Source organism: Pygocentrus nattereri, chromosome 1 (assembly GCF_015220715.1).
Source record: "Pygocentrus nattereri isolate fPygNat1 chromosome 1, fPygNat1.pri, whole genome shotgun sequence".
In the NCBI taxonomy this organism is placed as follows: Eukaryota; Metazoa; Chordata; class Actinopteri; order Characiformes; family Serrasalmidae; genus Pygocentrus; species Pygocentrus nattereri.
Window position 1 is genome coordinate 17,952,892 of NC_051211.1, and position 27,398 is coordinate 17,980,289.

General features: G+C 39.1%; 1 protein-coding gene across 1 annotated transcript; it reads right to left on the reverse strand.

The window, feature by feature from the left end:
- Positions 1–429: 429 nt before the first annotated feature.
- On the reverse strand, positions 430–27,016 carry LOC108411311 (alpha-tectorin-like). Its single transcript, XM_017682806.1, has 24 exons — positions 27,007–27,016; positions 26,189–26,316; positions 23,447–23,725; positions 23,166–23,261; positions 22,924–23,077; positions 22,579–22,832; positions 22,343–22,489; positions 21,681–22,260; positions 20,982–21,565; positions 20,288–20,852; positions 19,572–20,170; positions 17,096–17,651; positions 16,081–16,277; positions 15,721–15,933; positions 14,063–14,251; positions 13,690–13,979; positions 13,061–13,332; positions 12,834–12,953; positions 12,554–12,738; positions 12,164–12,324; positions 11,730–11,975; positions 10,540–10,702; positions 1,131–1,200; positions 430–611 (listed from the first exon to the last, which is right to left on the reverse strand). Exons 1-24 carry the CDS (start codon positions 27,014–27,016, stop codon positions 430–432), a joined length of 6,240 nt encoding a protein of 2,079 aa, XP_017538295.1.
- Positions 27,017–27,398: the final 382 nt, after the last annotated feature.

The window sequence follows — 27,398 nt, forward strand, 5'->3', positions numbered from 1 at the left end:
TCAAGCAGAGACAGGAGGCTGCTAAGTGTTTGAATGCAGTGACTCTTAGCCCTATACATCTGCAAGAATCTTTCCAAATACTGATCCAGCCCAGAAACAAACGTGTCCCACAGGTCAGTGGAAGTAAGTCGAGCAAATTCTGCTTCAATCTACAAAAAATAAAGCCAAAAACAAACAAATTTTTAATTGTTACCTAAATAATTATAGTTTATGTAACTGCGATGATTTAGCAATTAATCCATATGCAGCTTCATCAATTTACACTGAAAAAAGGCTGCTTAAAACCTTCATAGAATCTGCAGAGAAATCAAGCAAACGTAAACAAACGTTATCTACATAGCATAGACGTACCTGTTTATCTGTGAACAAAGCTGGCCACTTGGCCTTCACTTCTGCCACAAATGGTTGTTGTTCAACTATTTCTTTTCGTCACAGAGAGAATGTGCTGGCCATCATGTCAGTAATTTTCTTCCAATCGACCCTCTTCTTCTTCATCTCTGCAACAATGGCTGCCCTCTCCTCTTCCAGCACATTCTGGGTTTTGCCTTCAGGAATATCTGGAAGAAAGCTGACTTCAGCCTTTTTAGCTTTCTTAAGCTTCTCTTTTGGTCCTGAATTTCGGCAATTCACTTTCAGCTCAGAGCATCCAGACAAATTTTAAACTGAATTTCCAGCAGTACCACCCCTTCACAGATCCAGGCTCTCTCAGGCAAGGATGTTTCTTAACAAGACTCTGTGCAACAAGGTCATACTGCTCTCGAGATGGGTATGCTGAGTATTTGTACATTTCTTCAGCCAATTTGTCAAGTATCTCAGATTTGGTGTCTTTACTTATATTAAGAAGGGTTCCATTCTCTTGAAAGGCTTCATTACCGCGTTTAAGCTTCAATTCCACATCATATGAGAATTTTGGAATCACAAAAGGGTCAGGCCATAGTCGACGGCATGTAGGAGTGTCCTCCAAGGAAGATGATGAGAGTGATGAAAGACGTGTTGTGTCCAACGTTGAGTCAGTCCGAGGGGACTCAGGGGTTTGCTTGAGGAGTACCTTCAAAGTGGCCTTCTCTTTTGGAAGTTCAGACAAGCTTGTCAAGTTGCAGAACTCAAGGAATCAAGAGTCTCTGGCTCACTGTCAGTATGTATCTTCCTAATATCATCCTTGCTTAGAATGATTCTTAGCAACATTTTGTACACTGGAATCTGTGAGAGAGGGAGGGGGAGACAAAGGGAGAGAAAAGAAATTACCCCCGCATTATTGCCTTATCACAATGTTATGTTTCTTGTTCACCAGCTCCATGTTAAAAATTTCATGTTCTATAATGGTGCAGCAGTTACGTTACAGTGCCTCAGAGCATTTAAAGTAGAAAAGTGGTAAAGTATAATTCAAATAAAGTGGATGTTTCACTAATGCACTGTGCCAATAATGATGAATCACTAAAACATGCTGATGTTACAATTACTTATGACAGCAGTGTTCTACGAGAGACATTTACAAGGGTAGGTTGACATACTCAAACACATTCTTAAAAAAAAAAAATCATGTACTGAAAGACAGAAAGATGGCAAGCCAGTTTAGTGATAAACCATCAACTTAAACCACACTGAGCTTAAAATGAACACATACAACACAGTCCAGTCAGATTATTATGACCACCTCCTTGTTTCTACACTCACTGTGCATCTTATCTTTAGATCATATAGGACACTTTGTAGCCCTATAATTATAGACTGTAGTTCTGTATCTATTTCTGTATGTACTTTATCCTCCTTTCACCCTGTTCTTCAAATTGTCAGGACCCCACAGAGCAGCTATTGTTTGGGAGGTGGGTCATTATTCTCAGCACTAGAAAGACACTGGCATTGTGGTGGTATGTGTTGTGCTGGCATGAGCAGATCACCCATTCAGCATTGCTGCTGGAGTTTTTAAACACTGTGCCCACTCCTACCTATAGCTGCTCGACATGGATGGAAAGGGCAAAAAAAACCCTGCCCCTTCTTCATCAGTGCCAACAGGATGTACTGTGGGGTCCTGACCATGGAAGAACATGGTTAAAGGAGGATAATGAAGTATGCAGACAAACCGAAAGACAGTCTCTAATTATATAGCGTCCTGTATGCATAGTAAAGCTGGAAAACATGAAAAACTTTCCTGGAGTGTATTTTGTCCCATGGATGAAGGCAGTTGTGGGAAGAGATACAGAAGTCAAACTTCCAAATCCATGTTGTTTCACGTGTATTTCAAGAGCCTTGTGTGACTTAAAAGAGCGCACACAGTCACTGTAAATACAAGGAACCGGTACTCGTCCTCCGTAATGACAGTGGCTCGATCTATAATGTCCAAGTATTTTTCGACGGTTGTTTGTGACGTAAGTGCAAACCTTACATTTCCACCTCATGCATTAACAGCACGCACAGCATCAGATCACAACCTGAAAGATAAAATATCAGAATATTAGCAATTAGGGTTGCAACAGTATGAGATTTTAAGGTGTAATAGCCATCTAAGAAAAGTATTATATAGAAAGAGGGAAAAAAACAGTACCGCCTACATTTAGCTAGGCTAGCTTTTCTAAAACGGCGGCATGTGTTGAAACGGCTGGTCTATGGTAGAGCTGCGGCCAGTTCTCCGGCTCTGCATTTCTTTCAATTCGAGAACATTCATCAACTAGCTAAACACAGTGTCGAACACACCAAGAGCGGCTATAGTTAAAGTAGTCGGCGAAGCAACACGAAAAAAAAAAGTCAGTGGTCGCCCACCTTAACAATTGTCCTGAAGCTCTGTATTTCACCGGGCTAAAACTGTTGCGCGCCTGAGTTCAATTCGAAACGAAATCTGGCGCCAGAAAGGAATCACCATTTAAAGTGGAACGGCTAAACGAGTTTCCAGCTGTAACTTACTTACTTTAACGCTAGGTTAATCATACACCATCTTAAAATACACATACCCTAGGTTGGTTAACCTAACGCAATTTGTCTAAATATTTCATAGATACTTTTATCTAGCGTTATGCTTCTCAAATTGGAGTGCGCCATCGTCAAACAGCCTAGCTATGTAGCTAGCTAGCTAAGAGCTAACCTGGTTATTAGCAGCTAGCTAGCTAACTACCGAAGCCCAGAACACAATTACTTTAGCTGCAGCTAGCCAGCTATGTGCTTTAAATATTGCCAGCCACCTTAGGAGAGCTATGAGAACATTCGACCGCGTCAAAAAGATAATAAAAGTATGAAGAGATTAAGAAACTTACCCCAATAGGCAAAACGCCCGCCACATCTGAGGCCTGCCTGTCGCCAGAAAGAAATGGCGGACCTCAACGGCGCTCTCTGTAGTAAAGACACGCCCCTGCGCTGACGTATTGAACGTTAAAAAAAAAAGACGTTATGGCACGTAAATCGATTTAATTAATATGGTGATTTCAGATGACTTGAAAATCTAAGTGGAAAAAGCTTTTTATTTGTTAAGAAACTATAAACTTGAAATAATAATTTATATAAACAAATTACGCAATTTTTAGTCATATTGACAATACATTTTTAGTTCAGTTAACTAAAGTGCAAGACCATTTTTTACAGTGTAGTGGGAACACTACTCTCAGCTTCCATCATAAACCAACAAGCTAGCTAGCTTTTTTTCACTAGCTTCATGTCCCCAGAGCCTTTGTGTCCCCACAGCAGGCAGAACTTGTTGTAAATTAGCGATAACAAAAATCACCCCTGTAGAGGGAAGATATGATTGGTAAATTTTACTGTCTTTGAATTTGGCCTCTCATTGAATTACTATTGCTACTGAATTACTATTGCTTGGCTCTCTGTAAATTATATAGCTGGACCACCAAGCAATAACAATCTTTCCAGCAATAGCAGAGGTGCAAAATTCAGATAGGAGATGATAACTTACCCAAGGTCAAGCACCAGTTGTTGCAGTTATTAGGGATGGTATTTAATTTACAATGTTATCTGTACAGAACGAAAAACATCATCATTTGCAATTTACTGTACAGTAAGCTGGAGTGCAGAAGGGATAGTGGTTGTGGGGTAGTAGATTGCAGATAGCTCATAGACATAGTTTGGTGGGCATACTTTAACTTGTATTGGGGTGAATTTAAAGCAACAGCAGTCACTTCCTGAGTTTTCACAGATCTGGCCGGTGACCATCCCATGCCCTAACCCTCACATTGAGGGTGAGAGCTATTGGGATAAAGAATGTAAGAAGTACTGCATCTAGATGTAGGAACACAGCTCTTTCGCATACAGATGTTCACGTCATAATATAATAGCTGGTACCAGCTGGTATAAATCCCACCCACCTTAGTCAGCCACCTACACTGTTAGAAATAAAAGTACTATGTAGGTACATTTTTCATTTATCAAGGTACAAACAATGAAAATGATCCATCAAAGGTACAGCACTGTAAACTGTAAATACATTTATCTCAGTGTAAAAGTACATATTTGGACCTTTTCATAACCTAATGTTTATAACAGAACAATAAAAGAAAAAGCCTGGAGATGAGACTGATTTATTTTTGATTTAAGCTTACACTGGAAACCTAAGTTGCTTGATTATGCATTTCACTACAGATATGGACAAAATATGGGGAATGCATTTGGAGATGAATCTGCATAGGAGAGAGCTAGACCTTCATCTCTGAAATCTGTACCCCTGTAAACACAAAATGGAAAATCAAGCACTCAAAGTCAAAAATAAATGTGCCTTTCAATAACAATGACACTATCATAGTTCATAATGAAGTTCATAAGACCACATAACAGTTCTTTATAATGCATTACTGTATTACTGGTAATTAATGTAAAAGATTAGATACACATAGTCAATAACTGGATGTGCATTTACAATGCTCCAGTAATGCTCCAATAACTCCAGTTTAAAAAAAAAAAATCATGAATGCAAATGTGGCTTTATAACAGCGTGTTCACCTGTGCTTCCAGCAGTCCAGGTAAAAAGCCTCACAGAGATTGAGGTGTTGTCATGGATGTCCACAGACCTGGCAACTCTGTTGTGAAGTGCTGAAAAAGAGACAAAATAAATGTGTGCTTCAGAAATTGTGTAGTAAACATGTTGCATAATTTATGACTGGAATTTAGTAAAGGAAATGCTTTATTGCAGGGGTTCCCAACATTTTTGGAGTGAAAAATATTTCTTGACCCTCTCTTCCCCCACCTTCAACCCCCACGGGCTGCCCCACACTCACACGCCTTCTAAGCTACTTCTCCCTCAGGGTCACGGGGGGCTGGAGCCTATCCCAGCTGTCATTGGGCAGAAGGCAGGATACACCCTGGATAGGTCAGCAGTCCACTGCAGGGCAGACAGACATACTCACACCTAGGGGCAATTTAGCATTAACTGGTGTAACTGCATGTCTTTTGACTGCGGGAGGAAATCCACATGCAAACTTCACACAGAAAGGGCCCTGGTCGCCCGGCCGGGGAATCGAACCCAGGCCCTTCTTGCTGTGACGTTACAGCTCTACTCACCGTGCCATCAGTATTAGGAAACATTTCAGCCAGTTTAGAATTAGTGAAATGGAGCCTGTGGAGTATTTTACATTGTATCAACCCATGTCTTGCACAAGGGGATGATGAGTGCACCTGGTGAAGAATGCCCTCCCATTCAACATCAGATGCATCTGAGGATTTATAGAGCTAATAGTAAAATATATATGGGAAAAAATACCACATTTATTTGGATTTAAACTCAACAACATATCAACTATAGGTAAACTAGGGAAGGAGCTGAATGCTTTTTGAGTAAAGCTCCTTATCTGAAGATACCTGAAAAAGTGGCTTATCAGTATCTTAAATCTTTGGGTAAGTTTGATGAAAGATAGTAATGAGTTGTCTGAAAACAAATCTTTTAAGCTTCTAATTCCATTCTTGTACCACATGCAAAAAGCAGTATATCAGCTTCTTCATTATTTTAAAGCCAGAGTTAGGGTAATTTATGTAATTTTAGGCATAATCTTTTTCTTTTTAATTTGTATGACTTTGTTTGGTTGTTTTGTTTAACAAGTCCATGCTGAACATATACCTTCGTATGAGCACAGCAAATGTGGGAAATTGCATTCCAGTGATGCCATCACACTTCTGCACCATGTTGTCCACATGAACAGGAGACATTATGTTGATCGGAAGGAGCTACACACCGCCAGCTAGGCTTTTGCCGAATGTTTGGGAGCCTATCGTTCTGAGTCAGCCTGTGATACCATGAAATCATGATTCTTTGTTACAGCAATACTTAGAAAGTCACTTTTGTGTCTTAAACCATCAGCAAGTCTGTGAGACTTTGGCAGACCTGTTTCCAGTTTGAGTAGATTAAGGTAAGTTTTGGGCATGTGTTTATGGAAAAAATGTGGAGGACTACTGAGTTCTAGTTTTTGTTAGCAACAATAGCCTTCAAGGGTATCCATTAAAACTGTATTTAAAAAAAAAGTTTGACTCTGATTATTGGTCAAATTGCAGACTGAAAACAGTTGGGAGATATATGAGCACTCAAGTTGCTTTCATGTGCATTGCTGACAGAAGGAAAACCCACACTAGCAGGATCCCATGAATGCAGATACAGATTGTGTGGATATGATGTAAACGGCCCAAAAGGAAACTAAATATACCCTAGGTAAGAATGCAGTTTGAATTCAGAACTATTAGTTGTTGGTTATGGTGTTGGTAATTTGTAAAATGATTTTATTTTTTTAACTTCAAAAGATAAAGAACATGGCTGTTGTATTGTGACTTTCTTGAACTTCAAATAGTAAATCCAGACAATGTAAGACTATTCCTCCAAAAGCTAGCAGTCTTGTGATAGGTGCAAGACAATAAGGACACTGTATATACACCACGCTGTGTAGCATGTTTCCAGTTCCTGGTTTGGTGATTCAAATCTGTGTTATGTTAAATTACGCATGATGATGGTGGAGTGTTAGATGTGATGAAATGTGGTGAAATTTGTTTAAGAAACTACTTTGGGGGCAAGCTTTTTTTCAAATTAACTGTCAGTGATGTCTGTAAAGTGGGTTGCCTTTAGGTGTTTTTTGCCAGTAACCAACAGGCTAAAGCTTTTTCTCCCTGTGGCCCTGCAGTATAGCATTTTTACACAAAATAATGCAATACTTATGTATGTAACTTAATCTACATTTCTCACTAATTACATATGATATCACATATTGCTAGGATATAAATCATGTAATGCATGTGTTCTATAATATTCATACAGGAAATTAGCTTGAGTCCCTTATGTCCTGTGCTTGTGTTTACTTCTATATAAGTAAGGAATACTCTTACTAACTATATAAGAACCATATAGTTTTCTTATGTGTGCAATATCCATGTTTTTGTAAAAATAAACATAGCTTGAATTTGATGAGTTTGTTTATTTTTAGTTAAGTGGTAGGTAAAAAGCTAATGCTAGGTTATTTGACTGCAAGTATTAGACACCCTACACTCAACATCTGACATATACATTGTATTTTCATTACCAGATTGTCCTATACTTTTGTTGTTTTTGTCTTTGAATTTGGAAATTGAGGTTTGCTATGCAGTATGTAACTATAAAAATATAAAAACCATAAAAATATGATCAATGAAATAAATGATACCATCAGTAAAACAATTGCAAAATTTAATTACATATGATATCACATATTGCTAGGATATAAATCATGTAATGCATGTGTTCTATAATATTCATACAGGAAATTAGCTTGAGTCCCTTATGTCCTGTGCTTGTGTTTACTTCTATATAAGTAAGGAATACTCTTACTAACTATATAAGAACCATATAGTTTTCTTATGTGTGCAATATCCATGTTTTTGTAAAAATAAACATAGCTTGAATTTGATGAGTTTGTTTATTTTTAGTTAAGTGGTAGGTAAAAAGCTAATGCTAGGTTATTTGACTGCAAGTATTAGACACCCTACACTCAACATCTGACATATACATTGTATTTTCATTACCAGATTGTCCTATACTTTTGTTGTTTTTGTCTTTGAATTTGGAAATTGAGGTTTGCTATGCAGTATGTAACTATAAAAATATAAAAACCATAAAAATATGATCAATGAAATAAATGATACCATCAGTAAAACAATTGCAAAATTTATTATGCCAGTTACAGAGAAATTTATTGAGAGATAAAATTTAATCATAAGAAAGAACATGACAGGCAGCTGATAATCAAATCTGCAGCTGCATAGAAAATAATTAATTTACTTTTGACTAGTGTTATAAATGCACCAAACACATTTTATCACAATTAACAGCAGTCAACAAAATCAGCACCAAAAACTGCCTTTCTCCAAGATACAGTTGATAAATTCTTACAGTTTTATCAATTGCTTTACTGTGTATATCACTACAAACATAAAGTCAACCACAACCAAATAATACAAATCATTTAAACAGAGAAACCAAGACAGAGTGTCACTTTAAAGCATGATTATTACAAGAATATTAGCATTACAGAAGCTTTACTCAATGTTTGCACTTAAATTGTCATCAGAAGAGTCCGTAATAGCCAGTAGATCCACACCTTCAGCATCTCTGTAATTTATACACCTGTAAACATAAAATCATTTGAATGCAGAGGTTAATCAGCTACCAAACTACAATGCAGTAAGCTATTTGTGTGTACAGTGCATCTGAATTACTGTCCAAAGATGTACTAGATTCATAATCCAGCACCAAAGAAAATTTAAGCTTGTTTTAAAACTCTATAGCATGAACTTTAACTAGTGAATTCTAGTGTACAATTGAAGGTGCTGCAAGAGACTTTTCTGAACAATTAACAGGCATATTACAATACAAATAAATCATCTTTCCATTCATAATATTAGTATTAATCCTGCAGCAGCCACGTTTCTGAAACACAATTATACAAGCTGTTATACAACATATATTTAGTTTGCTCTGGTAAGAGTGTAAATAAAACATGTAGGCTAGGGTGGCTTTATAAGCATGAGTTTTCACCTGCACTTCCAGCGTTCCAGATGAAAGGCCCCACAGAGATTGAAGCTCTATCATGGATGTCTGTAGATCTGCCAGGTCTATGGGGGGCTCCAGAGAAACAGTGCTGCAAAAAACATACAATAAATTCTGAGATTGGCTCTTTTGGAAGATTTGCTGGCTACAGCTTCAGTAAGTGGTATAAGTATTTTCCTCAAAGAGCTTGCTTTTATTCACAGGTTGCTGGAAGACCGTTTATATGTATGTATAGTAAGCCTTCAGGTTCTTTAACCAAGAAGGAAAATGCAAAGCAAACTGGAGTTGCTTTCACAATGCATGAAGTAATCAGGCCACAAAGCAAACCATATTAACAGCTCTCTGAGAGGTGGTATTGATTGTATTGTAATATATTGTACTGCACTTATTTATTATATTGTATTGCACTGTTCTGTGTTCAACTTTTTCTCTGGGTATCAACAGTGACTTTTTGTTTCTAGCAGTATCTGAGCTCAGGACTAGCTTTCTCTATAACCTATTAGTAACTAGTAAAGATACTTTCTCTAGACAAACAAAGCACTTTTAAGTCGCTCTGGATAACAGCATCTGCTAAATGCTGTAAATGTAAATGTTAATGGTCTGGTGGTTTGTTTTTGGGACTGTGTTGAGGGGCATTCATTTGACATGTCCACATATGCACAGACCATGATTTAGCAACCATTTAGAGTCCATTTGAGATGATTCAAGTGTGAAAACACCCATAGACATAGACATAGGCGTGTCTAGTCCCTTTTTACTGGTGCTCAAGTACTCATAAAGTGAGTCCTAGTGCCCCTAAAAATAAGAGTAAAACATCATTGTTGTTTTCCTTATAAACAAAAGTTTGTCTGATAAGCAAATGTTATCATAAACTCTTTCTCTCCTACCCTTCCCCAGCGCGCTCTCTCTGTAGCCTTGCAGTACTGGTGCTGAGCATGCACACATACACAAACACACAACCACACATACACACAAACACACATATGTTCACTAGAGCCAGTTACAGTGTGACTGTCAGCGTTGCTCCAGTAAGTAGTGTAGATGAGGATTTCTTTATCACACCAACACATTAAAATCATTAACAGCTATCCAATGTTTTTTAATATTGCAAATTAATATTGCAATTTGTCAGAATCCGCTGTTTGAGTAAGATAAGCAAGCTGTTGTGCCACTGAGAGGCCTAAGTGTTGACATTAAAGCCATGGTACCAGACTAGTACTGTCTGTATGTGTATCAGCTAATTAATGTTATAGAATGATATAACTAATGTTAAAGCTCTGATGCTAGAATCACGTCTGGAAATAGAGCTACTGAGTAACACTGATGGCTAACAAGACTATAGTTCAGATGCTAATCATATAGCTTTGAAGACAATTATGTTGAAGGTGTTTTTTCACGCAGCTGGTTGTTTGTGTGCATGTATGTGTGGGTGTTGGGAAGGTGCCCTGGGGAGGTTGATTTCCAGGGAACCAGGATTTATTAATCTGTCCCTGACCTCAGAACCCTGTATTGCAACTGAGTGAATTTCACATTGTTAGCAAACTCACCACAACACAATTGTTGTCCCGCAGAAGGCAAAGGTGAATAGCGCAGTGAAGGTAAACCCTGGAGTTTTCTCTTGTAAAGGCAAACATCTTGAAGGAGAAACGAGCAGTTGTGGAGACACCATTTTGAAGAACTTCAACTGAGATGTCATTTGGATTAGGGCACCTTAAAATATATTTTATCATTAAATCAGTAAATGATATTGATAATGAGGAGGCAACATGAGAGCAATGCATAAATCATGACTGCATTATACCAGTGTGTGGAGATGCTTGCTTTTCTGTTTGTACATTTAGTGTATTGCTTAGCAGCACCAAGACATTTAGTTTGACATCACTTTTGTATAAGTTAAGTGATACTTTTTTAATCCCACAAACGTGGAAATTCCACCTCCGCATTTAACCCATCCGTGGAGTGAAACACCACATACATACTAGTGAATACACACACCAGGGGGCAGTGAGCACACTTGCCTGGAGTGGGGGGCAGCCCTATCCACGGCACCCGGGGAGCAATTAGGGTTAGGTGTCTTGCTCAAGGACACCTCAGTCATGTGCTGTCGGCCCTGAGGATTGAACCAGCAACCTTCCGGTCACAGGGCCAGCTCCTTAACCTCCAGCCCACGACTGCCCATAGAACATAAATATAACATATTTTACACATTTTAATGCATGATTACTATTATTTTATACATTTTATACATAACATATTTAGAAATCTCCAGTAAAATGTGACAACTGCAAAGTTTTCGGCATCCATTAAGTCAATCTAGTGTTCATTTTTGCAAGTTCTTGTTTAACACATTAGTCAGGTGTACACAATTCCAGGGTGCCATAATTTAAGTGAGCCTTTAAACCTCTCAGGACGTTGCACTTATACTCAATAGCCATAGCCTCATCAAAACATTGATGAGGCTCTTAAGGCAAGAGACGACTATAATATGAAAAAATTGTGCAAAGCATAACCCCTACATCATTGTCAGTGACCCAGGGGACTATAGTTCTACTATGCAGTGTTGTTGGACAAAAAAAACATCTGCATAGAAGGGTCAACAGAACGTAATTTAAACTGGATTAGGTTGTTTGTTCCTTACAGAGGTCACTTTTTTTCTTCTAATCAAAAAAATGTAATTTGACCACTTTTGCACACAACTGTGTAAATAGTCAAAGAAAGTCAAGGCCTTTATTATTACTTATTAATGATGAGGTCCCAGCGGACAGCGTAGTTCCTGTCATTCACAGGAGTGGCCCAACATGAATCTATCACTGTGGCAAACTGACGGCTGTCGACTCCCTGAACGTTCACTTCCACATAGATCCTCTGGTCCACCACTATGTTAACAGTGCCATTGTAAGGGTGGGAAAAAGCAGCATCCTCATAGGGAATCATCCTGACCTGATACATCCCCTGGCAATCTGGAAGGATTTTGCTCACTATGCTGTGTTTTAAAAAAAAAAAGAAAAAAAGACTTGTTAATGCATAAAAAGGTAATATACAAACATTATCAGATCTATGCCCCTACATCTCTAGAAATACATCTGAGCTTTTTGTATAAGCCTTAAACTAAATCTGAACTGTGATTTTAAAACAAAGGTATTTAAGAACCCAGGGAGTGGCCTGTCCCACCTCTGCACAGGATTTAATACAGCATCCGTGGTGACTGTCTGGCTAAGTGGGTATACGCAGTTGATATTCAGTTCCAGATGTTTATCTCTCCTGATGGATCCTCCTGCTGAGTCAGAAAGTCCTTGGATATAGTTGGTGTAGATGAAGTGTGTACTATTGGCCTGTTGATATTATTAATTACAGAAATATTTATGAACAAATATCTGGGTAGCTGAATGTGATAAAAATTAAATTAATTGATATGCAATTAATTGCGTATCAAATAAATGACTTTGATTTCAACCTCTGTGATTCAATTCAATTACAGCCCTGATCCCTGATTCTATTTACAGCTTACAGCAATTCAGAACTAAAAATTGACTGAATGTGCTTTGCTTTTGTTTAGTTTACCGTGAGATTTGTGCCACAGATGTGGTCATCGTTATCAAAGTGAAACACCAGTCTGCCGTTTTGGACTGTTCCTCTGCAGCTGGGGTCACTCAGGTGCAGGACGTTAGCAGGGAAACCAGCTTCAAAGAGCTGACAGCGGGACAGAGAAATGGTGGCAGAGCTGCTGTGACAAGTTTCAATGGAGTCTTGGACATGGCAAAAGAAAAAACAGGGAAAAAATGAAGAAACGTTGGCTTTAAGCATTTTATCAAGACCAAATTTTTTTATATTTTTCTTTTACCATAATCGTAAGGCCTTGGTCTAGGATTATTCTCATTACAGAGGCAGCCATATATGCCATCTTTCTCCCCACACGACTCATCTGCAGTGCAGTTCAACTCTGCACATGGGTCCTCCCTCGCTAATGAGAATAACAGTAACAAAGCATGTAAATGAGTTTAGTGTTTTCATTAATTCCAGATACATTTCAGTTTGTAACAGGGTGCCTCAGCAGCAAAACAAACGTACAGCAGCCTAGATCCGAGTGCCAGTCTGAGATCTGGAGCCCCACCATGGAACAAGCATTTTCATAGGCCCCCAGAGCTGAACACAGCATATCATTGGCTGATGAGTAGACACACAGGTCATACACACAGGAATTGTAATAAATTTCAGGGTTGACATGGACATGGCAATGCTGGAAGGGTCCACTGGTGTTGGTAATGATGCTACAGAGTTCAGAGTACTCCTGTCTAAAAGGGCAGTCATTTGCATTAAATGTCCAGTTATTTGCATCACACCTGGAAAAGACGAAGGACATTGACAGTTTGAAGCAGTGAAACTGTGCTGTATGGTCATTTTGCAGGGTTAAATTAATGTAAATTTTCTAAATCTCTTTGTTCTTTTAGCTTCTCAGGCTATTTATGTTTTATCATATACATTAAACCTTGTATCATATACATTAAACCATTTCAACCATCATGATTTTATGCTAGACATCAAAGCTAATGCATTTTTATAACAATTACTCATCAAAATGATTGCCTCTGTTTTTATTTTAGGATGCCATTTCAAAATTATGATCTAGGAACTGTTGCCACAGAAATGCTGTAGACTTATCTTCATTTTTTAACTATTATACAGACGGCAATATCTACCCTGCAGCACTGTTAATTGATTTCCAGCTGTTGCCAAAAACATTGTCATTGGGTGTGAGGGCTCCACTGCGCATAGCTTTGTCATCTGCAGGGTCTCCATTATTGTTGCCACATATTCCGCAAACAGACCCCTGGAAGCTCGGGCCCAGTTTTACTGAAAGTGTATAACGACCATCAAAGTAGACCATGAGCTCGTTTGAGGCATTCACAACCACAAAGTTTTGCTCCTGATGTACTTCTGCAAGATTGCCGATTTGAAAAGCAGATGAGGCCATGTCAGTCCCATCAACCTGCAGAAAGAGGTGAGAACAAGTTCACATAGAAAAAGAATGGAAAGCTCATATTCCACATGAATGACAGCAGGTATTAATACCTTCACTCTCCTGTTTTGTCCAATAGTAATCTGTCTCTGCTGTCCCCATCGGGTTAGCCACACATCCACTGCAGACACAAATGACACAGCCAGGTTCCCACGATGCATGTTAGTTGCCACAACACGGAATTCCAGGCCACTGTTAGAAATGTTCCTGCAGGTCTGAGAAATCTCATACGAACAAGTTCCCTGCAGAAGATTTTTATAGAACATATGAATATTTTTACTTATTTTCATTTGTGATGTGTGATGTCCACTGTAGCAAGAATTCTCAGCATTTAGTTTAGGCCCTGTTTGTGAAACAATCAGAGGCGTTTATCTCTCTCTTTTGAATGATATGTGTCTTGTTGCATTGCTATAGAAATGACACAAAACCAATTTAATCAAGTATTCATTATAATTTAATTTATGATTGGTCTGATAAGTATCAGCTTAGCCCAGATACAACTATTCTTTCTAGAATGTCTTAGTAGAAGTCTTGAGACTGTAAAATATCTCATTTGTCAGAATTCCTAACATAAAATATCACACAGTGGCATATTTGGACATGTCAGCCTCTTTTCACTCAGTGGCCTGTTGTGTCTTCTTTTTTGATAAGTGTTTATGCTTTGTACATGCCAGATCGCTAGGGAGTCCTCTGCATTTAGAAAGCTCAACATAACTAAGCTGCATTAACATTAAACAAAGCATTATTTATTTTGGTTGTTTCTACTTTTTAATTTAATTTAATTTTTTTACCCTAAATAAAAAAAAATTGAAATTTCAGATGGGCACCATGCCTGAAACTTCACCTTCCAATTTAATGGCTGATAAATTTCCATCCTTATCTTCCATTTCCTGTAATTTTTTGCAGTCCCCAACACCACCCCATCTTCTCCCTGATCTCCAGCCATACATCAATACTACTATAGTTAAAGGCCTTCTAGCTTTAGGCAGAAAGTGCCCAGAACTCCAACCCAAGTTTTCAGAGTTCTCTCTTATCCCTCAGTTCCAACAAAAGTAGGCACAGTTTCAGTGTTAAACCTTAACCTATTTTTATTTGTTGTTGTTAAGGTTCAAGTGAATTGCAGTTGTACATTAACCTAAAGATAGTGGACATTTAAAAAAAGTGGACTTTTTATGACAGATTGAGCTTCAACACATGCCAAGTGTGGTAACTATATTTTCAGCTCTGTATGTTGCAGTTATACAGTGACTTCTTCAATTAAAGATTAGAACTTAAAATCTTTCTCAAAATTTTAATATAGCAATATATGCCTGATAGCTTTCACTAATTACTAAGAATACAGAATTTGAAGACTAGTAAATGATAGCAGGAGACTGCTGCCATAGAAAAAATTGTATTTATTTAGTTAGTTCACATTTAATTTGCAAGCAGAGTTTTAAGAAGAATCACAGAACCACAGAACCACGTTCTTTTGGCAACTCAAACTTATAATCTGTTTTGCTTTATGAAGTTTCATGCAATACTGTTGCTGTACTTTGCCACGTTATTTGCTCTATGGTAAGTCTTGCAAAAGCATTAATTGCATTATGACTGCTATATTGTTTTTAAACCTTTTTTCAATATATACCAGATTTCAAAACTGTTTTTGTTAGACCCCCCAAGAAAACATTTAGCTGTGTTCATGTTCCTATTTGAAGAAGTCCTTTGTTACCTGGAAGGTGATTACAGCTCCATCAAATGTAATGTAATGGGAATCACCCCAGACCATGCATGAGGACATTTTGTTGTAGCAGCCAAGCAGACCATTCTTGACTGTACACTCCTGCTTGGCGGGAGAGCAGAAGGCGGAGGAGCAGCGCAGGTCATTGGGAGCAAAGCACTTGCAGCGTTGTGAACATCCTGGGATCCAGAACTGCTCACCAATCTGCAAAACAAAGCATATTAAGTCATTAGACAGTCAAAGTGATTAATAACAATACACAGCTGCAATTATCAGACAATAAAGGGGTGTATGCGCTGTTTTAGGTGGGACTTAAAAAAATGGATCATGCAAAAATTCTCTGGAACTTACTTGATAATAGAATCCATTGTACAAGCAGCCACATTGTTCCACTGGAAGACAGAGTCCTCCACTCCTCACAAAGCCCTCATTACAGAAACAGCCCTCTGAGCATGTCTGCTTACATATAGCATCAATGCTGCTAGCACAGGTGTGCCCACAGTCTGTGCCACACAGCTCATAGTGGCTGTTCAAGGGACAGTCGATCCCTGTGAAATTACCAATCATAGTTACACATTCCGTTTCTCCATAGATTCCCATGTGTTTTTTAACCCATGACAACCATGTCACTAGAGATCCATTCTGTGCCAGTCATCCATCCAAAGAATTTGGAGATGGCCCCTTTAACTTAATTCTGCCCCAGAGGAGTTGCAGTAAGTGCATGTCCACATTAGATATAGCGACACATATTAACATGTAGCATCATAGGTTTCTGTGTGCTATTGCGTTTCTATTACTATATGAAGAGTCTTAGATTACAGTTGGATGTGCTGTGATTTTCTTCAGAGTGAGCTCATTCAACACACCAACACATCTCATTGATCTACTCAGATCAGTAAGAGTAACAATGAGTAACAATGAAATGTCACTAATGTATACCTTACCTTCTCATTTATGTTTTCTTATTCAAAAGACATATTAGACAAGCCAAATAAAAATCAACCATTTTTTAATTTATCTTACATCACATGTTAAAGTTTTGCAGGTTTTTTGACTTTACGTCGAAGGTTTAGCTAACCACATTTTTAATTTTGCATCTCAGTTAAGTAACAAATACAATATAGTTTACTTAAAAAATAAACATACTGCCTGAAAACAAAATGAAGTTGCTTCATGTTTGTTAGATCTATCCTGAGTTTCTTCTCCTTCTCAATTTATTGCATAATTTCCATTTGAACATTATGAATCTCCTTATCTCAGGATGGGGAGTCAGTTACCTCTTAATTTTAAGTTCACATGACTTTTTTTAAGTTGGAAATCTGGACCAGGTGGTGTGTGCTTAACTGAAATGAACAATTGTACTTACTGCAGGTTGTGTTCTCTCTCCAGGGGTAGATCACAACATTGGCAGACTGGCAGGCACTCACATAGCTTTGGATGGAACGGCACAGCACATCATGTCTGTTTTCAGAGATGCATAAATCAAACACACAGTCATCAAAGTAGGCATGGGGGTCCACAGTGGCATAACAGAAGCTCAAAGGACCCTGGCTGTCCCTGAGGATCTGACATTGGGCCTGTGCCTCAACAGGGTTTTGACAGGATGAACAGGAGTCTCCACATCCATCGCTGCACAACGTGTCATTCTCTACTTTCCAGTCTGCTCCAAACTCAAAAGCTGAAGAAGCCAGTGCACCTGATCTTTTGCGGAAATCATCACCCCTCTGGCCATTGAAGTTACCACACAGGCCGCATGTGGCTCCACTGTAATTAGCTGGGACAGTGACCCGCACGACACAAGAGCCATCATAACTTACAATTAGGCCAAAGTCAGTTGTGATAAATGTGTTCTGTCCACTGGAGTAAATGGAAACACGCCCAGAATCAAGCAGGACAGGAAGGTTCCTGGTCTGACTGTCGATCTAATAGAAAGAAAAGTGAACCATATAGCAGTTTTAAAATTAGCATTTTTTCCCTTATTTTTTAACGGTATTGGAATTGGGGTTGTATATATATATATATATATATACAACCCTAATTTCAAGGAAGGATGTTAGGATGTTGTGTAAAACATAAATAAAAACAGAATAAGAAGATTTGCAAATCCTTTTCAACTTATATTCAATTGAATACACTACAAAGACAAGATATTTAATGTTCAAACAGATAAACTTTATTGTTTTTTGCAAATATTCACTCATTTTGAATTTGATGCCTGCAACACATTCCAAAGAAGTTGGGACAGAGGCATGTTTACCACTGTGTTACATCACCTTTCCTTTTAACAACACTCAATAAGCGTTTGAGAACTGAGGACACTAATTGTTGAAGCTTTGTAGGTGGAATTCTTTCCCATTCTTGCTTGATGTACAACTTCAGTTGCTCAACAGTCCGGGGTCTTCATTAGCATATTTTGCACTTCATAATGTGCCACACATTTTCAATGGGAGACAGATCTGGACTGCAGGCAGGCCAGTCTAGTACCCACACTCTTTTACTACGAACCCACGCTGTTGTAACATGTGCAGAATGTGGCTTGGCATTGTCTTGCTGAAATAAGCAGGGACGTCCCTGAAAAAGACATTTCTTGGATGGCAGCATATGTTGCTCCAAAACCTGTATGTACCTTTCAGCATTAATGGTGCCTTCACAGATGTGCAAGTTACCCATGTCTTGGGCACTAACACAGCCCCTGTACCATCAGAGATGCTGGCTCTTGAACTTTGCACTGATAACAATCCAGACAGTCCTTTTCCTCTTTTGCTCGGAGGACATGACATCCATGATTTCCAAAAACAATTTGAAATGTGGACTCGTCAGACCACAGGACACTTTTCCACCTTGTGTCAATCCAACTCAGATGAGCTTGGGCCCAGAGAAGCCGGCGGCGTTTCTGGGTGTTGTTGATATATGGCTTTCGCTTTGCATGGCAGAGTTTTAACTTGCACTTGTAGATGGAGCGATGAACTGTGTTCACTGACAATGGTTTTTGTCGGTTTTTAATGCAGTGCCGTCTGAGGGATCGAAGGTCACGGGCATTCAGTGTTGGTATTCTGCCTTGCTGCTTACTTGCAGAGATTTCTCCAGATTCTCTGAATCTTTTGATGATATTATGGACTGTAGATGATGAAATCCCTAAATTCCTTGCAATTGCATGTTGAGAAATGTTGTTCTTAAACTGTTGGACTATTTGCTCATGCAGTTGTTCACAAAGTGGTGAACCTCGCCCCATCCTTGCTTGTGAAGGACTGAGCCTTTCAGGGATGCTCCTTTTATACCCAGTCATGACACTCACCTGTTTCCAGTCAACCTGTTCACCTGTGGAATGTTCCAAACAGTTTGTGTTGCCCCTGTCCCAACTTCTTTGGAATGTGTTGCAGGCATCAAATTCAAAATGAGTGAATATTTGCAAAAAACAATAAAGTTTATCCGTTCGAACATTAAATATCTTGTCTTTGTAGTGTATTCAATTGAATATAGGTAGAAGGATTTGCAAATCATTGTGTTCTGTTTTTATTTATGTTTTACACAACATCCCAACTTCATTGGAATTGGGGTTATTTATATATATATATATATATATATATATATATATATATATATATATGTGTGTGTGTGTGTGTGTGTGTGTGTGTGTGTGTGTGTATTATCATGCAATCATTCCATTTTTAAAAGCATAGTTTTTTTTGCGGTATTCTTACAAATTAAAGTAATGAAACATAATAAAACAATTAAGTTGCTCAGTAGACAAATATTTTATTTGCAGCAAAATGTATAAAATTAGAGTCATTTCTTATAATTATTTTATTCCATTTTATTAATAGAATTATTTTTTTGCTTACCTCAGCAATGCCACGCATGTTGCGTGAGACATGCACCATGTGTCCTGAGACATTGACATAAACTTCAACAGTGATTGAAACTGGGAGCCTCTGCCATGCTTCCTTCCTTGCAATAACTTGGAAATATGGCAGTCCTCGAGTGCGATTGCATACTGTAGCCAGTACGTATCTGCAGGTGCCCTGAAAGTCAAATCTCTGCCCATCAAAAGAGATGTATTGGGGATCTCCTGAGGCAGAACATGTGGCATGGGGTCGAGGATGACAGCCATATTCTCCATCAACAATACGACAGGTTTCCTGTTCACTGCAAGATGATAGAGAACAGCGGACAAAACCTGTGGTCCCATTACATATACATAGGGATTGGCACCCTTCACCATACCAGAAACGTTCTCCACTCTGTCTGTAGCGCCCCTCATGGAGACAACCACACCCAGTAGGGGGTACACAGCTGTCTCCACTTAGCAGCAGTCCATCATTACACTGGCATCCTTCCTGGCAGGGTTGGGTGCACAGAAAGGGGAATGACAGACCGGGACAGGCTGCTGGGCAGGAAGTAGCGCACAGCTCATAATGGCTATTAGTTGGACAGGGATATTCTTTAAAAGGAAAAGAAAGGGACCAGTTAACTGTTGTCAAGCTGTAAACTTGGCACAAAAAGCTATGTAAAAACAAATATAAAATATGGTTTCTTTTGGTTTCTTTTCTGCACTTACCACAATTAGTGATATTTCTCCATTCTTGCACAGCAACACCATTTTGCTGGCAAAGAACAGCATAGCCTCTCAATGCTTCACAGAGGGCATCTCTTGCGCCCCCTGTCTGTTGCAAGTAATGAACACAGTCATCTATCCTTACCCTGGGATCCAGGCTGCTGTGGCATTGAGCAAATGGCCCAACTGATGAAGCCATTATGTTGCATTGTTGCACGTACTGGCTGCTGTTCTGGTAATATCCTCTTTGCCAGATATCTGTTGATTCCTCACAGTAGGCTGAAAGAGACCCATCCCGCCAGCTGTCCCCAAACATCTGAGAGGTCGTCAGCAAGATACCAACTGGGCTGAGGAACTCATCATCAAGGTATCCATTTAAATTCCCACACAGACCACCAAGTGTGCCGTTGTAGGTGCTGGGTGCAGTGATTTGTATTAGGTGTGGCCAGTCAACTCGCACTGTCACCCCAAAGGTGGTTTGCATGAAAATTCCCTTCAAACTGCTGTGGTAGATTTGGATTCGACCAGTGCCAACAGTAAAAGGTAGAGCTACTAACTGTCCATCCACCTGAAGGAACAAATGTGACATATTCAAATTACCTTCAATGTTATATCATTAAGATTGTTCAGTAGTATCATTCCCAGTGCAGCCATACATTTAGGCATCAAATGTTCAATTTGTAAAACATGAGTTTACCCTTGCTAGTCCTCTCGATCCCATTTCTATGGAGACCTGAGTTCCCTCTGCCTCAAATTTCAGCAATCTGGAAAAGGTATAAAGACCTGTGGGCTGTTTCTGCACTGTTACTGCAAAGTGAGGTAGTGGGGACAGTCCCATGACCCTAGAGAGGGTAAGCCCACAGGCTCCTGGATAGCTGAAAGTCAGTCCATCAAAGGTGTGATATGAGTCTGGTCCTTCAACCCAACAGGTGGAATAACTTCTCGGCCTGCAGCCCTTCACTCCATTATAGATTGCACACGTTTCCTGTGAACCACACTGGTAATTTTTACAGGTCATTACCGTGTTGTTACAGGTACACAGTCGCCTGCAGTTCTCATCCAAAACCACTGATTCACCATTGGCATAGTAGAATCCTTCAAATGTGCAGCCACAGTTAGCTAGAGAAACACATGCTCCAGCACTTAGGACATATCCAGTATCACAGACACAGCTCTCTTTATTTGGCATGGGGCAGTTTACAGGAGCAGAAGGGTTACTGCATGTTGCAGGGCAGCCTGTTCCCTGGGAATCAAAGTGACTGTGCTCAGGGCACAGGATTTCTGAAAGTAAATGGGAGGAAAAAGAATATTTTTGTTGTGGGAAAGTCTGTGTGAAGTAAAACTTCAACAGTCTTTACACTTCATACAGTAAAAAAGAAACACTTATGAGACCTACCACAGAAGCCTTGTCTTCTCCACTGGTACAGCTGAATGCCCTGCTGCTGGCACTGAGCGACATACACACCGAGTGCCTGGCACAAGATTGGCTGATAGCCTCCTCCTACACAAACATCATAGACACAGTTCTCTACAAAGGTCTGGGGAGACAGGATTGAGTGGCAAGAGGCAAAAGGGCCAGTAGAATTTCCTAGGATTCCACAATAGTTTGGGCTACTGTAGAGAATGAACTGATCAGTGGTACAGACATCACTCATCAGAAATGAGCGCTGGGTATTTTGAAAACCAGGGTCTATGTCCTCCTGTGCCTTCCAAGAGTTTGCAAAGTCAAAAGCTGAGGTCAAGATCTGTCCTGAAGGTGTACGATAGTCATCTTCTGGGCTGTAGTTGAAATTGCCACACAGGCCACATGTAGTATTCTGATAGTCATAAGGCACATTTATGGTCACATAGGAAAATGCATCATATGTAACAACTAAGCCAAAATCTGTACTGACGACCAAGCAGAAACCTGACTGATAGGCTTGAATGGAGCCATTGCGGAGGCTGAACGGTGTTGTTGTGAAGGTCCCATTAACCTGGAGAGGCAAAGGGAAAAATGTCAATGAAAAGAATAAAAATCCCTTCTCTGAAGTTATGAAGTTATGTCAAGATGCAGACCTTGGCCTGATATCGATAGTCTTTCACCAATTCCAATACTTGATTATAGACAAATATCCTGACCGTGCGTGTCCATGCCACATGTGTGCTACCTTGATGTTCATTCTTTCCTTCAATACGATAGTAAGGCAACCTATTGTCACAGGCCTGCACAGAAATAAAATATCTTAGTTTCAAATGTAGACATCACAGTCATTAAACCCACAAAATAAAGAAAAGACTGTTTAAAACTGAACCTCAGACAAGATGTAGGTGTACGTCCCTTGAAAGTGAAAGAGCTTGTTATCAAATGTGTTGTAGTGGGGGTCACCAGAAATGGTGCAGGTTCGGCGTTGAATATTTTGGCAGCTATACTGGAAAGCAGCAGGACGGCAGGCTTGAGAGAAGGTGCAGGGCTGTGAGCTGCACTGGATACCCAATTGTGTGCAGGTGCACTTTCGCTGACAAGTGGCATCTGTCCAGAATGAGGAGCCTTGTGATATGCGGATATCTGCCAGAAAAAAAGAATTCACTCAGGTTCCATGTGCTAGCTGATGCATGAATTTGATCCTGATTTTCAAAAGTTTATCATAATTATTTACTGTTAAATGGACATCCTCTTGTGCCACGATCCACACGGAAGGCCCATCTGCCTGTGACATTGACATTGGAGCTGTATGTAAAGACACTGTAGTTGTACTGAAATGACCCAGGAATTGAGAAGTAGTAGCTGGAGTCTTCTGTGTCATAACCAGCCTATTAATTTAAAAGGAGAAAAGTTTTTACCAAACAGGACCGAAGATTGTAGTAAAGTATTGATCTATTTTTACCAAATTATGTTCACCTGTACAGCACGGCTTATAGGAGCAATGCGACCATAGTTCATCAGTATGAATGAGAATTGTCCATCTGAAATCAAAACTGCTTGGAAAGTTGTTTCCTGAAAAATATAAGTTTTCAAAAGCATGTGACACAGCACTATAAAGAATTTTAGTTTGTCACAAAACATTATTTCAACACATAGTTTATAATACAACAGCTGTCATAATCACTTTTGGTCAATTGTTAGGAAATCAGCCTACAATTGTAATTTCATGAGTTATAATTTTGAGAACAGTCTCTTACCGTGCCTGAGACAGGATAGTAAGCTACTCTATCCCAAGTTGCAACAAGGACTGAAGTTGCAGTGAATTGCAGCTGAGGGAAATACTGGTTAATGTTCTGGGTAGCCTGTGTGAGAACACTGCCAGAAGAGTATTGCTTATAAGAGATGACACCATTATTACGATTATCAATGTCTGTCCAGAATGGAGCAATGATGTCTCGTCCACCACTAGCAGGAAACTGGTAGGGGGTGTAATTGGACCATTGCTGATTAAAAGTTAAGTCTCCATTGTTGTTGACCTTCAGGAGAAACAGATTTTAAGAATCACTCATTTGTGAAGTAATATACAGTGAGGAAAATAAGTATTTCAACACCCTGCCACTTTGCAAGTTCTCCCACTTAGAAATCATAGAGGGGGTCTGAAATTTTCATCTTAGTTGCATGTCCACTGTAACAGGCATAATCTAAAAAAAAAATCCGGAAATCACAATGTATGATTTTTAAATAATTTCTTTGTGTGTTACTGCTGCAAATAAGTATTAAAACACCTGTCAATCAGCAAAAATTCTGGCCCTCAAAGACCTGTTAGTCTGCCTCTAAAAAGTCCACCTCTACTCCACTTATTATTCTAAATTAGAAGCACCTGTTTGAGGTCATTAGCTGCATAAAGACACCTGTCCACCCCACACAATCAGTAAGACTCCAACTACTAACATGGCTTAGACCAAAGAGCTGCCCAAAGACACCAGAGACAAAATTGTAGACCTCCACAAGACTGGAAAGGCTATGGGGCAATTGCCAAGCAGCTTGGTGAAAAAAGATCAACTGTTGGAGCAATTATTAGAAAATTGAAGAAGCTTAACATGACTGTCAATCTCCCTCGGACTGGGGCTCCATGCAAGATCTTACCTCGTGGCGTATCAGTGATCCTAAGAAAGGTGAGGAATCAGCCCAGAACTACATGGTAGGAGCTGGTCAATGACCTGAAGAGAGCTGGCAGCACTGTTTCCAAGGTTACTGTGGGTAATACACTAAGACGTCATAGTTTAAAGTCAAGCATGGCACGGAAGGTTCCCCTGCTTAAATCAGCACACGTCCAGGCCCATCTTAAGTTTGCCCATGACCATTTGGATGATCCAGAGGAGTCATGCGAGAAAGTTCTGTGGTCAGATAAGACCAAAATAGAACTTTTTGGTTTTAATTCCACTCGACGTGTTTGGACGACGAAGAATGATGAGTACCATCCCAAAAACACCATCCCTACTGTGAAGCATGGGGGTGGAAGTATCATGCTTTGGTGGTGTTTTTCTGCATATGGGACAGGACGACTGCACTGTATTAAGGAGAGGATGACCGGGCCATTTATTATGAGATTTTGGGGAACAACCTCCTTCCCTCAGTTAGAGCATTGAAGATGGGTCATAGCTGGGTCTTTCAATATGACAATGACCCAAAGCACACAGCCAGGATAACCAAGGAGTGGCTCCATAAGAAGCATATCATGGCTCTGGAGTGGCCTAGCCAGTCTTCAGACCTAAACCCTATAGAAAATCTTTGGAGGGAGCTCAAACTCCATGTTTCTCAGTGACAGCCCAGAAACCTGGCTGATCTGAAGATCTGTGTGGAGGAATGGGCCAAATTCCCTGCTGCAGTGTGTGCAAACCTGGTGAAAAACTACAGGAAACGTTTGACCTCTGTAATTGCAAACAAAGGCTACTGCACCAAATATTAACATTGATTTTCACAAGTGTTCAAATACTTATTTGCAGCAGTAACACACAAAGAAATTATTTTAAAAATCATACGTTGTGATTTCCGTTTTTTTTTTTTTAGATTATGTCTCTCACAGTGGGCATGCACCTAAGATTAAAATTTCAGACCACTCCATGATTTCTAAGTGGGAGAACTTGCAAAGTGGCAGGGTGTTCAAATACTTATTTTCCTCACTGTAATTCAAATCCTTTTTTCTGATATCATAATAAAAGTGGGGTATATTAGTAGAAGAGTGGTTACAAATGAAAAAAATCAACAATAAAAACGTTTTTTTTTTGCTCCCAGAAACAATCTTAAATATTACCCCCACCATTTTCTGCTGTAAATTGGTCTATATGAATATAGTATATATGAATATTAGATAACACACAAGATTAATTAAATAATCTTGCCTTAAATTAAAACACAGTGTCAGACCAGTGTCTGCAAGATATAGCCTGACTATTAAATAAAAAATTATCTAAGCTTTATATTTAAGCTTTAAATATATTTTAATTCTCACCATGCATTAAAAACTCAGAGAAACTAGGTCTCTAGCAAGTTTAGCATAAGCCTTTGTTAAACCTCAAATACAGAGGGATATAAAGTTGGTTTGAATACTATTTATAATATTATTTATCAATTGCCTTTCTCAAACCCAAGGACCCAAATTTTGTAATTACATCAATCAACAAAAAAACAAAACACGCACACACACACACACACTTGCTTGTTGTCATGTTCCAAAGTCAAAGTACACTACTGTGGTAAAAAGTGTCTACTGTCTACGAGACCCTACTACTAGTGAAATGTGTTTTTTCTCATGTCCCAGTAAAAGTCAGCTACCATACTGAAGAGTGTCCTGGGCAATGCACCAAAAACACAAAACAAGCTAATAAAAATGTAAAGCAGTAATAATTGTATTGTGATTGATGAACAGATGCACACTATAATGGTATTACGAACTCCTAGCCTTCTGCTTTAGATACAAAGAGAGATTTTTGACTTACATATGTTGTGTTATAGATCTTTCCAAAGAATACAAATGGGCGCAGAAGAGAGATGGCAGATGAGCTTCCATCATCTGACTGTGCGTTCACTGTGTCTCCAGCTCCAGCTCCATATGGGTAGAAAAGACCTGACACATACATTTAATGTAAGTAGAATTAATTAGCATGTTAGAATAAACCTATTAATGTCTTCAACTGATATTTAAATGATGTTTATATTACTTCATTCAAACTTTTTTCTTTCAAATATTAGTGAACTATTAATAATTGAACTAAATGTTTTATAATATAATAATAGTGGTGGACTTTAATTTTATTTACCTTATTTTAAAAGGTAACTTTTTTATATAATTACTGTGGAATGTTTGTGTTGTATGGACTGGCGGCCCGTCCAGGGTGTATCCTGCCTTCCGCCCAAAGACTGCTGGGATAGGCTCCAGCACCCCCCGCGACCCTGACGGAGAAGCGGCTTAGAAAATGGATGGATGGATGGATGGATGTTTGTGTTGTAACACGGTAACCTGATTAAGAATTCTGTCATAAATATAATTCTTTTAAAAGATAAATGGACATTTAATGCTAAGTAAACACCTTCACATTTTAGATTTTAAAGATCTTTGGTTACCATGTTCCAGCCCAAACATACTACTAAATTTGTACATGACTGTGACATCCTGCTTTGCCCTACCTTTGTCTTTCTTTGGTTCTGTCAGCATCTGCCTGTGTTTATCTTCCCTTGTGTGCTTTACCATGTACTTTTGTTTTTTTGTTTTGATCTTTGTCCCTGCCCGTTCCTGCATCCTTGTCATCTGTCTCACCTGTGTGCATTTTGTAGACCTGCTCTCTCATTAGCTCCAGATTTTTCTTGTTGGTTCCTAGTGAATTTATACCCCTGCGTTTGCACTGTCCCTTTGTCATGAATTGTTTATTGTTTTACCCCTTTTGTTGCTATTCTGTGTACAGCAGCTAATAAGCATTTTGCACTTCAATCCAGCCTCATTGCTTCCATCATTACAACAACTGTGGAAAATCAGTTGTATGCACTATTTCTAGCTGTAGCCATATGTCCAATCTTGGTTTGTTAGATACAAATTCAGCACAGTTCACAGTACAAATGCATTTATAATGTGTGTGTGTGTACATATAAAAAAATTTAATATATCATTATGGAAATCAAATTTATTAACCAATGGAGGCCTGGATTTGGAGT